The 14,282-nt window shown below is 39.9% G+C and overlaps 1 protein-coding gene across 4 annotated transcripts in view; it reads right to left on the bottom strand.

Moving 5' to 3' along the window:
- Positions 1-573: 573 nt before the first annotated feature.
- SLCO1A2 (solute carrier organic anion transporter family member 1A2) overlaps positions 574-14,282 on the bottom strand; it is a 44,192-nt gene continuing 30,483 nt past the window's right edge. For all 4 annotated transcript variants that reach the window (XM_042468703.1, XM_042468700.1, XM_042468699.1 and 1 more), the window contains exons 8-15: positions 13,741-13,974; positions 13,161-13,325; positions 11,784-11,979; positions 9,701-9,866; positions 8,951-9,135; positions 6,423-6,487; positions 1,838-1,955; positions 574-1,146 (exon numbers count right to left, since the gene is read on the bottom strand). In XM_042468703.1, the coding sequence (XP_042324637.1) occupies positions 918-1,146; positions 1,838-1,955; positions 6,423-6,487; positions 8,951-9,135; positions 9,701-9,866; positions 11,784-11,979; positions 13,161-13,325; positions 13,741-13,974 (1,358 nt within the window). In that variant the 3' untranslated portion in view covers positions 574-917. The remainder of the gene's footprint in view (positions 1,147-1,837; positions 1,956-6,422; positions 6,488-8,950; positions 9,136-9,700; positions 9,867-11,783; positions 11,980-13,160; positions 13,326-13,740; positions 13,975-14,282) is intronic.

Below are 14,282 nucleotides of genomic sequence, written 5' to 3'. Positions count from 1 at the left end.
AGAGGCTGGATGGCCATCTGTCAGGGATGCTTTGATTTGGATTTCCTGCATGGCAGGGGGTTGGACTGGATGGCCCTAGTGGTCTCTTCCAACTCTATGATTCTATGATTCTATGATTGCCATTTTCTGAAGATGCTGAGAGAGTGTGACTTGCACCAGGACACCCAGTGGGATTCCGTCCCTGCCTTCTAGAGTCATAGTCCAATGTTCAAACCAAGTACAAGGCTGCTTTGGACTAATTTTGAATTGGTGAATTACCTAAATAACGCAAAATAAGGGGTAATGAATGAACAAATAACATGAAACAAGGCAAAACCACAGGAACAGGAAGCAAGCCCTGCCAGAAGTGTAAAAAGGTCACGATCCGATTCTGCCCTCACTATGCATGTGCAGGGATGCTAATTTGAAGGGTACATACTCATATGATAATTTCTTTTGCATTTGCACTACTTTGGCTTTGGGATGGGAGCTGTGTTCTTCTGTGGTGTGATAACCATTGACGTACTTGTGTTCATTTCCAAATTGTCCCCACTTTCTTTTCTTTCAAAATTGAGAGACATTCCTCCTGTGTGATAACATCCAAAGGGACTTTTAATCTGTAAAGGGTGCTATTTTCCTCCATTTTGTTCCTATTTCTCCTAAAATGTCAATGTTTTCCAAATAATAATATAGGAAAACAAGGTCCCCCCCCCCCATGGCTTCACCATTTCCAGAAATTTTACATTCTTTTTACAATCTTCACAATGGAGAAGTGTCACCATTAGTACTCTGTTACTGCCAGCTGTACAAAGTGTTTGTATTCTGGAAAGACTGCCAAGAGTGACACACATACACATGAGTTTGAATGACCTACACCTCGTTCATCTGAGTACAAGCTTTCTGTTCTCTCTCTCTCTCTCTCTCTCTCTTTTTTTTTTTTACAAGTTCACACTTTCATGATCTCCAGTTGGGGGAGGTTGCAAATGTATATAGTTTTGAACTTCAGACATGTCTTTCAGTTCAGCTGGTCCATTCTCCTCTTTGGATTCTGTCTCTGTGTTCTCATTTGTTTGGTTCCTCTGTTGCTTCCTTAAAATAAGGAGTACAAATACACAAGGGATGTAGGAGACTGCCCGAAGAATTGCTGGCACACCCAGGTAGAGCCATCTGGAATACAATTTAAACTGCTTTAATATATTGTTACTGTTATCTGGCAGGCAAAACACAGACTCCATTGCATCCATGAAGCAACCTATTGTTATTCTAATATACACTACCACACTTAGCAGCATTTACATGTAACATCAGTGGATATTAAAAGCAAGTGTGAGGGGATTTGCATGGCTGCATGGACTATCCCCGTTGCCCACTATCAGTGGTTCCTGATCAGAGCAGGAAATTACTTGTTTAATTTAATTTTTGGACTGCAAACCTCACATTCCCCATGGCTGGCTAAAGATTTGGGGAGGTGTAGTTTAAAAAGAAAAAAGGCAATCACAACAGCGGATTCCTACATGGATGAACTCTGCATGTAGACATCAATACATGTGTACAGTCCTTTTTCATACTGCCATCGAAGTGCCCTGATATGGAGCAGAAAAGGGAAGGGTAGAGAAAGGACTAAGGATCTCTCCTTCCTCTGTTTGTTCTTTGTCAGAAGATATTGAGTGTACTGCTACATTTGTTACCCCCATGATGTGTCAGAATAGAGCACATTTGGGAGCACAAATGTTTTTGATCATTCAAGGGGGTATCCCTTGGGGATCTCTAAGGTCTCTTGGTGGAATAACACAGCCCCCTAGCCTTCTACAGTTTCCCACCTTGGTATAGATCCATCCTTATATAAAAGTAACAATACCTGTATTTGTCAGTATCATACATCCGACATGCACCTCTGCCACCACACTTCTTTGTTCCCCATTTCAAACATGTGCTGTCAATCATAGCTCCAAAATAAATAGGTGATGGGATTCCAGCTATACAGGATATAACAAGGAGACAAGAAGGTACCAGTAGTTATTTCTGAGTGGTTTTATAACTGACTTATCTGTTCTGCTGCTGGAGACCATCAGTCCAAAACTTCTGAACTCCTTTTAAGCAACCTCTATTATTTTCATATATGACATACAGATTGCAAAGAAAATCTTGGTTAAAATATAACATTAACATCAATCAATCAATATTTATTGATTAGCCCATAAACCATCTCAAAGTCCTGCAATACACGACAGAAAAACAAGATAAAATTCTATATAAAACTCTGTGTAAAACTCTAAATAAGAGTTATATAAGAGAACATGAGAGTAAAATATAGAAAAATAAGAATAAAAATATAATAAAAATGTATAGATACAATACATTAGGCAATACAATGAATGCAACAAAACTAATAAATCACTCTGTAAGACTATGTAAAAGTTTAAAAATAAAGATAATTAATAAGTAAAAAATAATAATAATACAAAAGTCAGTAATGCAATGAACATACATCAAAATCCTTCATCACCCCTGCAGTTTACCCCAATCATCCTTACATATCTAGATTTCAGGAGTATTGCTTTGCTTAAATACCGAACTGTAATGAAATACATTTTTGAATCTTGACTGCTCATAAAGTATGCTGTTTTAATATGGGTTTCCCAGTACATAGTTCGTTGGATATATAGACCGAGATACAGGTCTCTTTCATGCTGATACAGTTTGCACTTAGATAATATGTGAGCTATATCCTCAACTTCGTGATCTCCACAAATACAGGTTCACTCATTATAAGGAATGGTATTAAATCGCCCAAACCTTACCATGGTATCAAGCTGCTCGAATCTAGCTCAGGTAAATACCTCCCTCAGGTGTTTTGGCATTTGAATTTTTAGGTAGTTTGCTAATTGAAAGATCCATTTATATTGGCTCAACCATTTTAAATTGCCTACCTTACTAAGAGTGGCTATATCTTTTTGGGCCTCAATATCCAGGATTCTTTGTCTTGCATTCTTTTTTTGCTTGGTCACTGAGTGTGCAACATACAGAGAGACCACAGCTCCTTATATAGTTTATTAATTGAATAGACCAAACTGCTTGTAGATGGGATTGTAACTGTTCAAAGAGACACAATCTTGGAAGTCTATCTGGCTCTATTTTGTTGATTTTACAGCAATAATTAAACACTCTTATTTTAGCTTTCAAGTAGATTGAATGGATTTCTAATTCACCTCTAACTGCTGCTGCTGTTCTTTTGTCTACACCCAAGATACTTCTCAAATGTTGAGGCTGTGCTTGTTCTACAACTGAGATGGGATTTAGACCCCAAACTTCTGCTGCGTATAAGAGCATAGGAGTCACTTTAGTTTTATATACTTTAATTATTGGAGATAGGGAACTGGGGTAATTATGTGCTTTGAGTTTAAGTAAAAGATTCATGTGTGCCTTTGCTCTAAGAGAACCCCTTTGGTGATGACGTAACCAGGATCCATCCTCAGAAAATAAGACACCAAGGTACGAAAAAGTCTTCACTTGTTCTATTGCTTCACCCTCTAGTTGCCATCTATGTCTCTGCTGTCTTTTATCAAATGCCACTACATTGGACTTAAATTTGTTAATGGATAAAAAATTATCCTGGCAATAACAGCTGAATCTTCTTAACTTGATTGTCCTGTCACAGAAAAGCGGGATATAAATAAAAGTTTTATTTATTATTATTATTTATTATAACATTAACATGAATTAATTAAAAACACTATAAAGACAATGCCCAAATCCAGCTGGTTAGATTCTCCTTCAGTATTAGAGCAGGATACACAGCAAATGCCTACGTGAGAAAAGAAAATGTATTTGCCTGTATAACAGGATATGTCTTGTTGTTAACCACCCTCGAATTGATCTCAATTCATGGCGACCTTGTGGGCGAGACATCTCCAAGATTTCCTGTCTTCCACTATTCTTCTTAGTTCTTGCAAATTCATACCTGCGACCTCCTTAATAGAGTCCATCCATCTGGCCTGTGGTTTTCCTCTCTTTCTACTACCCTCTACTTTTCCTAGCATTATTGTCTTTTCTAATGAGTTATGCCTTTTTATAATGTGCCAAAGTATGACAGTCCCAGCTTAGGAACCAAATGAAGTGATTTCCCCCATCCTCAGCGTGACCATTCTTCACAATGCAAAACCCAACTCAAGTGCTGTCTGCATGATGTAAGACCAGTTATGTGACAAATCCACCCTTTCCCTCTCTTAAATTGGCTTAAAACAGCTTACATTTGCCCTGCAAAATCCAGAGCACTCTGTAGTGACACCAGGCAGCTGTTTACACATGCATCCTTGCTTTGTTACCTGCTGCAACTTCCACAAGTCATTCTCCCCCACAAGGTCACAACAATGTGCCAAGTTATGTGATTGAAGCTGGACACCTCATTTCTGACCTCAGAGGGAATAACTTGTGCCAGTGATTGTGACACAGAGGGATGCATGTGTAGACAGCCACCACAAATCACTACGGAGTGCAGAGGTAACAGGAAGGATGCAGGGCAGCTCTGGGGCCAAAATATTCTGGGAGCAACCTGAAATATTCTGGCCAATATAGATGAGCCCACAGTATTTGCAGACCTCAGAGATAAGGCCAGCAGTGGTTGAGAAGTGGAGACAACTCACACTCTCTCAACCTCAGAAGATAGCAACAGCAACCCCCCTATGAAGAAACTTGCGACAAACAAAAGTCCTATGATAGATTCACCATAGGGTCACCATAAGTTGAAAATGACTTGTAGGCACACAACAACAACAACAACAGAAAAAGTGGAGGAAGTGTGGGTGGATTTAGATTAGACAAGGACATGACTGTAGGCCAGATAACTGCTCTCTACAATGTTTATATTAAAATAATAGTGCTTCATTTATGCAAACAGTGTCACATGAAACAGCTTGATCCCATAATGACCTCAGATCAGGTTTGTTAGAGGGTTGCAAGGGCTGGGAGCAGCCACCAAGCAGGTGCTTTTTAAAGCCATGTTTGTCAACTTGGTTTTAAAAAGGGGTGGCCAATCTGTGCTCTTTCAGCAAGAGGTGGTTCTCAGCCTTTCAGTTCAGGTCTCTGGAAAGGCTGACTTGTTATTTCCCAGATGATCCAGTGGGCACCAAGGAAAGCCTGATGCCAAAGAGAGGAAAAGACAGAAAAAGATGTGGCAAAGAAAGAGAAAGATAAGGGGTGGCAGAGAGGAAGACTGGCACAAGGAAGTAAAGAAAGGAGAAGGGGCCCATTTCAAAACACTTTCATTTATATACCCCTTCATACTGAACTAACAGTGTCTAAGTGGTTTACAACTGTAAGCTAATTGCCCCCAACAAGCTGGGTACTCATTTTCGTGACCTTGGAAAGATGCAAGCCTGAGTCAAGCTTGAAGCCCTTTCATTGGTACTGAACTCACAACCTTATGGTTTTGAGTGAGTGGCTGCAGTACAGGCATTTAAACACTTTCATTTCAGCTCTAGCTTCCACCCAGCACCCAGGTTGCCATTCTGAAAACTCTACAGGATTTGTGTACTTTTAATGGTTGTATAGAAGAGGGAATTTAGCAGGTATCACACAACCAAGTAAAGAGCAAAACCTGCTGAACCCCCCCACCACCACCACCACTTTTGCACAGCCATTAAAGGTATAAAAGCTGTTTAGTTTTTCACTCTGGCAGCCCTACAATAATATGGCTGAGGGAATGCAACACAATCATTCATACACACACACACACACACACAGATTTCTATTTGCATGTTCTTCGTGTGAAAGACTAATGCATGGTTTACAGGGAGTGGGCCAAATATTGCAAACAACCACAGAACTATCTCCCTGCACCCTGCATCTCAGGCCTGCACATTTGGCAAAGTTGGGTTCAAGTCCTCATACTGCAGGGTTCACAATCACCTGGAGGTATCCTTGCAAATACAGCCTTCCTACAGAGACTGGGAAAGTCTTTTTCTTTTGTTTTGTTTTGTTTTACAATAATCCCCAGAATCCCTAGGAAGTATGACCAGGGGCTCAGAGATAAATCAGAGTCAAAGTGCCACTCTATGGTATCATATTATAGAGCCCCCTCTACTTTCCCTCCATAATTTAAGCACTAGTCCAGTAGCTTCATACAAAATGCTTGGGAAAGCTACTTTTTGGATCTGTCTGGGCAACAATGAGAATTTTCATCCCCAGTTCCAAGTTCTCATCCGATCATGTGAAGTAAAACTTGCCTGCACATTGTCATGTAAATTTCACTTCAGTGGACAAGTTCACAGAATCACAGATCTAGAAGCAACCATAAGGGCCATCGAAGTCCAACACCCTGCCATGCCAGAATACATAATTTAAGTCCCCCTGGCAGGTGGGCATCCAACCTCTCTCCAAGAAGGAGACTCCATCATTTACCTTCTATCCCTAGATAGGAATATAAAGTAACAAACTTGCCTTACCAAAAGTTCTTTCTGCCAGGGAATGGAGACCCACACCAAATGACTTCATCTCTGGCTTTAGGGACCTGGGTGATGACAAGAGCATTTTACAATAAAGCACTATATAAGGTGTTATAATAAGTGAGATATTTGCACATCAGGGCACTCCCAGTTAAGGCAAGTTACTATCATGCTCAATTATGTTCTGTTTCCTTTAACTCAATAAGATTTCATGAACAATGTGCATGGTTTTAAATTGTCATAAATAGTTGTTTCTGGTTTTAAGCAGCCCTGTTTTAACTTGGCAAATTCTTTCATATGCCTTCAGTCTATTTAAATCATTCTTATTGTTTTAATTTATTGTCAAACTATTTAAATGGATTTCACGATATGCCACTCTGATTTGCTTGGATACAGGTTGGGTTAGAAGGATTATAATGGATGGATGGATGGATGGATGGATGGATGGACGGACGGATGGACGGATGGATTGGGAGACACACTACATCACCAGTGGGTGGACACTCAGTGGATACTACTGCACTCAGTCTAGATGATGGTGTTTAGGCCAGTTCATATGTGAACTGACACACACACACATGAACAACTGGGGGAGGGAGTGTGTGGAAAGGGAGTTATAAGGTTGCATGAAATAGCCCTGCTGGTTGTGTGCACATAGCATTCTTACATGTAAACCTAAAGCAATTTAAGTATAAATTGATCCTGATCCTGAGGCCACAGCAAATCTCAACACCATTTTCAAATGTCTGCTCCATGCAGCTATAGCAGAGGTGGACAACTTGCAGCCTTCAGCTTTGTGTAGCCCATGCCCATTCTGTGCAAGAGCCAAAGGCAGTGGGACTTCACCCAGGTCCTTCCCTTCAAGCTGTCACTGGTGGATAGTCAAGGTGGCTATGAACAGGAGGCAGCACAGTTTCACAGTTTCTAAGACTGCTATTTTATTGTCACTGTTAGTGGCTGAAAAGCAGCAATCTCGAGGTATTTGGCAATGGGAGAGGCCAAAGCTATCCCAGTACCATTAGATGAAGAGAAACAACAGTGAATTTTAGAGGCTGTCAATATGACTATGTGGAAGGGAAGAAAATATGCAGGTGTATGTGTATATCTACATGACTGGAACTCATTCCACCAGCTTACACTCAGTTTAGTACATTCCTGACCTGCTTTAATGAAGCTTGACAGAGCCTGCAGTGATAAAATTAACATGTAACATTAGATTTATAAGCACTGGAGAGTCTATTCCAAGGTTTCAAAACCAGAACTCTCATCAGCCATTCTGCTTTCACCATAGTGTTCATTGTGATTAGTTGGGGTAGGCCAGGTGGGAATCCTTTCAGGCTGTATCTGCTTCTGTGGAGGGCCCCCCCCCACCTTGCAATATGCCTTTGGGGAAATGGTACAGTTTATACTCCAAATTCAGAAAATAGATCCCTTATTAAGAAAGGTTGACTCAGTCTATTTTCAATTTGTGTCACTTGTGTTCAACCGTAGTTCACCTGGCTTTCCTTTCTGCATTTATCTTTCCAGGTCAGCAATAATGGACTTGTAAATCAGGAGCAGCCAACACATTGGTAGCTCCCAGCAGTTGTGGCACCAGAGCTCTCTGACAAAGGCGGCTAAATATTTCATAAAACTATAGTTCCCAGAATTCCCTAACATTTAGCCAGGGTGGTTAAAGCGGTCTCAAACTGGATTGTTTGTTTTGGACCTAGATCCTCCAGGGTAACTGTATGATTAACATCTACCAGACGTTGAATTGTGCTGGAGGACCTACAAATGGCTAGAGAAGTGATCTTTCTAGGGAATACCTAGGTTTTCCAGTGCAACTTTTAGTGAAAGTTGACCATAATGTCATGCTGAGGATCTAGAGATTCCTAGAGAGAACATGTTAACTAAATCTGACTAAACTGACTGATTGACTGACTAAATCTGTGAATAACCAGATCCACAGGAGTGAAAGCCAAAAAGGTGGAGGCCCGACTGTATAAATAAACCTCACCTCCACCACCAGCATCAACGCATGATACTGGGATGGACAACTGTGCCAAGTCCAAAGGATAATTTTATGCCCTTGAAACCTTCGAGGGGCTTCACAGTCTGCCAAAACAGTGAGGGGTGACAGATAGAAACATTCTTTTGTGTTAAATAGAACAGGAGGGAGAGGCTACAACCTGCTTAAAAGAAAATATTGCTGCAGTAGGCTTCCAGGAAAGGCAATTCACTTTTGGGGTGAGAACATGAGTTGCACAAGGACACTGGAGGGATTGGGGGCTACAAAAACAGGCTGGAGAGCAACAAGTAGCCCCAGGCCTGGGTTGGGCTTTGCTCCTCTTGCTCTACATTGTTAAAGACAGTACATTTTTTTCTACATAGCTTATATTCTAAAAACAGAAAGAAAGTAGACGGAACATATTTCTTAGTTGATAAGATTTGCCCAGAAACATAACATTTAACAGCAGAAAAACCAACAATATTAGCAAGTCATAACCACTTGAATACAAGCACACAGAGAAAGAATAATAAAGTACCTTATTAAGACCATGTAACCTGGCATGGCTCCAAGGGAATAAATCAAGCAGCACACTAAAGATAAAATTAAATAGAAGTGTAGCATTGTGCCACAGTTTCCCTCTCTGCCACACTGGCCTGCAACTGCTGAGCCATTTCCATACTGAAATCCTGATGCTGAGATGCAGGAGCAGTTTTTAAGGACCTGTGAAAAATAAATAAGTGATGTTGGGAGTCATTTAGAGTCATATTGAAGGTAGCTGTTCTTACGTCTATCTGGAAACAGTGAGGTTGTTATCTGTTCAAGAACACTATACTGCATTGCACTTAATTATACCAATGAGGAAGATTATCATGTTCAAGATGCTACATCATGCTTCTGTAGTATCGACTGACACTCATGTAGTTACACAGTGGTTTGCTACACCACTCTTCTATTGAATACTGGCTTTGAGTAACTGATTGTGTGCCTGCCTACTTTCTCGTTGTGCAGTATGAAAATTGGTAACTTTACAATGATGTAGTTATGTCTCTGACATGATATATGGTGTCTTTTGCACAATGGGGCCCATGACACTATAGCTGCATTTTTTGCTTCTGCCACATCCTGAATAAGTTCTTTCCATCCTGAATAAGAATTCTTTGAGTTCTCTCCTATTTTCACTTTTCATTCAAAATCTCCCCTCCCCCCCCCCCCGAGTGATAGGTTTAAAAGCTATGGGCCCTTCCTTTGAGAAACAAGTCTAATTAGCTCAAAAGGTATGCCTTACTGCATTTTTTCCAGTTCCATTTGATACTTTGCATCCAGCAAGACAGGCTGAAACATAGCTTAGTCCATTGTCTCCACAAACAGGATCCCACTGCTTAGTTGAGCATCCACAGTCACGGTTACAGTCAGTGTACAGATTTGTTTCTCCATAGGAGAGTTGTTCTATCCTGGAAGAGATTCCCAAAAGGGAGAAAGAAACATGAAATAAAAGAAAATAAGTTCAAGACACATTTCTTCAAACTAGAGAGCTTAGTGGCTACCTTTCACCAATAGTAGGGGAAAAGCTCTTTGCCTGGCATTCAAATGTCAGAAACTCCTATGGTAGTTAGATTGTTAAACTTGGACCAAGAAAAGCCTGAGTTCATAATCCTTGCTCATCTATGAAACTGATTCAGACATTTTTCATAAATCAGCATGTCCCAGACTAAGTCATTTTATGAGATGAAGAGGATGTGTGAGAAAAGGGGATGGTTAAAATAAAATTAAGGTAAAGGCAAAAATAAACAAAAAACCCAAACCCATGACTTCTTGTCTGTAAATTCTCTAGTTCCACAAATTCAGCACCGGCACAAAAGTGGTCCTTCCTTCCAGTAACTCCTCCTCACATCTGAAAATGGTACGTTGGCTATGTGTGTGATTTTACATTACTGAATTTCAAGGGTGAGCACACATCCCAAGTCCTAGGGCTGTATGCACTTCCTGCTATACTACATCTTCATCCATGTCTGTCCCCCCCCGAAAGATTTTGACTCTATTTTTTCAAAATTGATTGGAAAACCCATCCACACTTCCTAGGGGTCATAGGGACAACCACATCATGTTTGCGGTCCTTTCTGACCTGTTTCAGGCCTCAAGGAAGCTTTTTTTACCTAAAGCACTTCTAGTTTGGAAACAAGGCATTCTCTCAGCCTAAGAAAAAACCTTGAGCCTAGTTCACATGTCTCTTCTACTTCTACTTCTTCTTTTTCTTCCAACAATTTCTGGTGTCAAATTTCAAATTGCTACATATAGGCCCTAGAGCTAGGAAGTGTACAAATATTAAAATGAATTTTCTTATGTTGCATTATTATGTTTTATGGTTATGTGTTGCCCTTCTGTATTTATATTTATTTTTATGTTTTTATATAGCCCCTGAAAAAGGTCATAAAAATAGATATAGGCTGAAACACATTGGGCTTTCTGTACAATAAAGCAGCCATCTCTCAAACACATTTATTAGTTTGTTTGTTTGTTTGTTTGTTTCACTGATATCCAGTGTTTCTCCCAAAATGAGTCCCATTTTGGGGAGAAAGTTGGGATATAAATTCAGTAAATAAAAAGAAATCAATCAATAAAAATAGGATCTACTCTGAGACTTGTCTTCAGTTTTTCCTGTGGATTCTATTGGATGCTCTCCATTTTCTGTTTTCTTTTATTTCTTCTCTGAACCTAAAACAAATCGGAGAGGCCCAAAATGTGGGGAAGTCACCCATGGCTCCCAAGGCATGGACATTATCCTGCCATTTAAAAAAAATACTATCAACAAATAAGGGAGGGGGCAGAGGTCTGAGGAACCTGAGACTTCATGAGGTCCTCAAGTCAAGATTTACCCCCCTCCTTTTTTTCTGCTTGAAGAACTGTTAGAATATAGTCCTTCATGTAAAGGCTTCCTCTGTTTGTTGTTGTTGTTGTTGTGTGCCTTCAAGTCATTTCTGACTAATGGTAAGCCTATCATGGGGTTTTCATGGCAAAATTTGTGCAGAAGAAGTTTGCCATTGCTTTCCCCTGAGGCTGAGTGTATCTAACTTGCCCAAGGTCACCATAAATCATGATGTTCTTCTTCCTTTGCCAGCTTTCCACTTGTTTTAAATGAGTGTGTGTGTGTACTTATTGTTCATCCCCATGCATGTCATGTAAATTTATACACAAAATAAATCAAAGCAAATGAATTAGGGATAGACTGTCTTCCCTTTTTTAAATGCCTGAAAAACCATGTTCCTCCTTTGACTTGAAGGTGGAAACCAGACTGGAAGAGATATATTTAGGCAAATTGAAAGATAATCAACTATTAACCTGGAATAAGGATTAGATTCATAGACACATACCCTCCATAGGAGATTGTTAAGCCGGCAACTGAAGCATTTCTGCAGAACATGAAAAAAGCAGAGAAGTAGAGGAGATACTCTACCACTGAAGTCCAAAAGCCTATATGGGCAGCTTTATAAGTGTTTATCTTGTATTTCTTCATCATAAGGCCTCCAAGGAAATATCCCACACATATAATTGGTAAATTATAAACACCTAGAGAGAAAAGCAAAAGGAAGAAGGAGAGAGAGAGAGAATTTCTGACAACAGTTTTGCTTCACAGCTTCAGAAGCATTTAACAAAACATGCACTGAAAATCCAGGGGAGGAGAGAACTGCTGCTTACGATAATATTAAGAAAGAACTATACTGTTTGTTGGAACAGCCTTGGGGTGGGATGTCTATGTTTGGTGGAATTTTATGCTTGAATGCTATCAAAGTTGCATCAAGAAAGATTTTTGCACTTTGTTGTTCAGAGCAAATTTGCAGTTCACTGTAGCCACATACTCAGTGATGTAGTGGAGTCAAGGCCTGCAAGGTTTTAACTGGCATATTTTCACTAGCAGAGATAATTTCTCTTGCCATCACCTGTTGCCTATGAATTTTTCTGCAATCTACACTGTAGCTGCTGGGAGGGTTTCCCCCCCAAAAAAAACAATAGTGTTGTAAGCAATCCCCACTGTAATACAAAGTATTGTGGAGTCCTTTTGTCATGAATGGGAAAGATTATTTCATTTCACAAGTGAACAGTTCTTGTGTAAAATTTTAGAACTGGTTTGTTGATGTGAAGATAATGTGGATCAACAAAGCTTCCTGCATTATTTAATAAATAATAAATAAAAAAATAAAAGTTTTATTTTTATACCGCCATTCCACTGATCAGGGCGGTGTACAACATGTTAACAATTACAACAGTGACATAACATTACATATCTCAAGCATAGGAAAATAGCAAATAACAATGCAATTTCAATACAAAGACAGCATACAGTACATGATAAAAATCAATACATGTCTCAAAAACAGCCAAATATGTGAATATGCCTACTGAGATAGGTATGAGGAACAAGCGGTGTGGTAGTCATTTGTATGTTGGACTAGGACTCTGAGAGGCCAGGGTTGTTTTCCCCACTGAGCCATGGAAAGCCATGTGGGTAATTTTGGGCAAGTTATTCCCTCTCTGTCTCTAAGAAGGACAAATGTAAGCCTCATCTGAACAAATCTTACCAGGAAAACCCTGTGATAGATTCACCTTAGGGTTGCTATAAGACAGAAACAATGTGAAGGCACATAACAACAACAACAACAACAACAACTAATAATAATAATAATAATAATAATAATAACTTCATACATGTTCACATTCACAAACACGCTCAGAAACTGTGTGTGTGTTACCTATGAAAAAAATAGCATCTGAGGCGGATATTCCATATTGCTGTTCCAGATATTTTGGCATAAAGGTGATTGCCCCAATCCAGGCATTAAACTGTAACACGGTGATGATTACAAAAAGGATGTAAACTCGGTTGCAAGCAAGGCTTTTCAGGTAAGGGATGAAATCTGGAAACCAAATAACAGAATGATTAACCTTTGCCATTTTACAGCCTATTAGCGATGATGTAGGGACTGGCTCTTTGAAATGGATGGAGTTTGGAAAAGTTTCAGTGGAGGTACAGCTCTCACAATCCCCCATTCAGTATTATCATTGGCCATGAACTAATAAGCATCATGTCAACTAGAGCAACTAGAAAATGAAGTGATAAATACCTACCTGGAGAACATAACACCATTCACTTGGTCTAACTACATGGTCAGTGCATACTCAAGATAGCAATGACATCCCCAGCAGGCAATAGCTTAGCCTTACTTAAATTCAAGTTTTAAAAATGTCTGCCACTACCTTGAGAAGGAGCATGGTTCATGATCGACAATTACCATTAAGAAGTGTTTCTCAATATTTAATGATTTTACTCACCTTTAGTGAGTTCACGCATGGTCAGTTTGGTCTGGTCTTCATTTTCTGTCGGCAGAAATGCCTTGTTGCCCTTGGCTGTTGAATCAGTGCAGTCTTCTTCACCTTCCTTTGGAAGACTCTTGGGCATAAAGCAGAAGGGAACAGCAACAAGAAGGTTCACGGCAGCACAAATCAGGACTCCTAGCCACCAGGCCCCAACCCAACGAGCATCAGTGAGGCTTAATGTTATATCCTCTGGAAAGAAATGAATAAATGGGGTTTAATCAGTGGAACCAAGATTGCATCTATACTGTAGCAATAATGCACTTTGGCATCACTTTAACTGCCATGGCTCCATTGTATAGAATCCTGGGATATGTAGATTTGTGGGGCACCAGCACTTCTTAGAAAAGAAGGCTAAAGACCTTATAAAAGTACAAATCCCAGGATTCTGTAGGATGGAACTATGGCAGTTAAAGTGGTGTAAAACTGCATTGTTTCCACAGTGTTGATGGACCTTGTGGTAGCTGGGAGTGGCAACTGAATTTAGACTTCTGATTATG

The sequence above is a fragment of the Sceloporus undulatus genome, chromosome 5, assembly GCF_019175285.1.
Source record: "Sceloporus undulatus isolate JIND9_A2432 ecotype Alabama chromosome 5, SceUnd_v1.1, whole genome shotgun sequence".
Lineage (NCBI taxonomy): Eukaryota > Metazoa > Chordata > Lepidosauria > Squamata > Phrynosomatidae > Sceloporus > Sceloporus undulatus.
The sequence above is the reverse complement of the archived record's forward strand: the minus strand, read 5'-3'. Positions and strand labels throughout refer to the sequence as shown.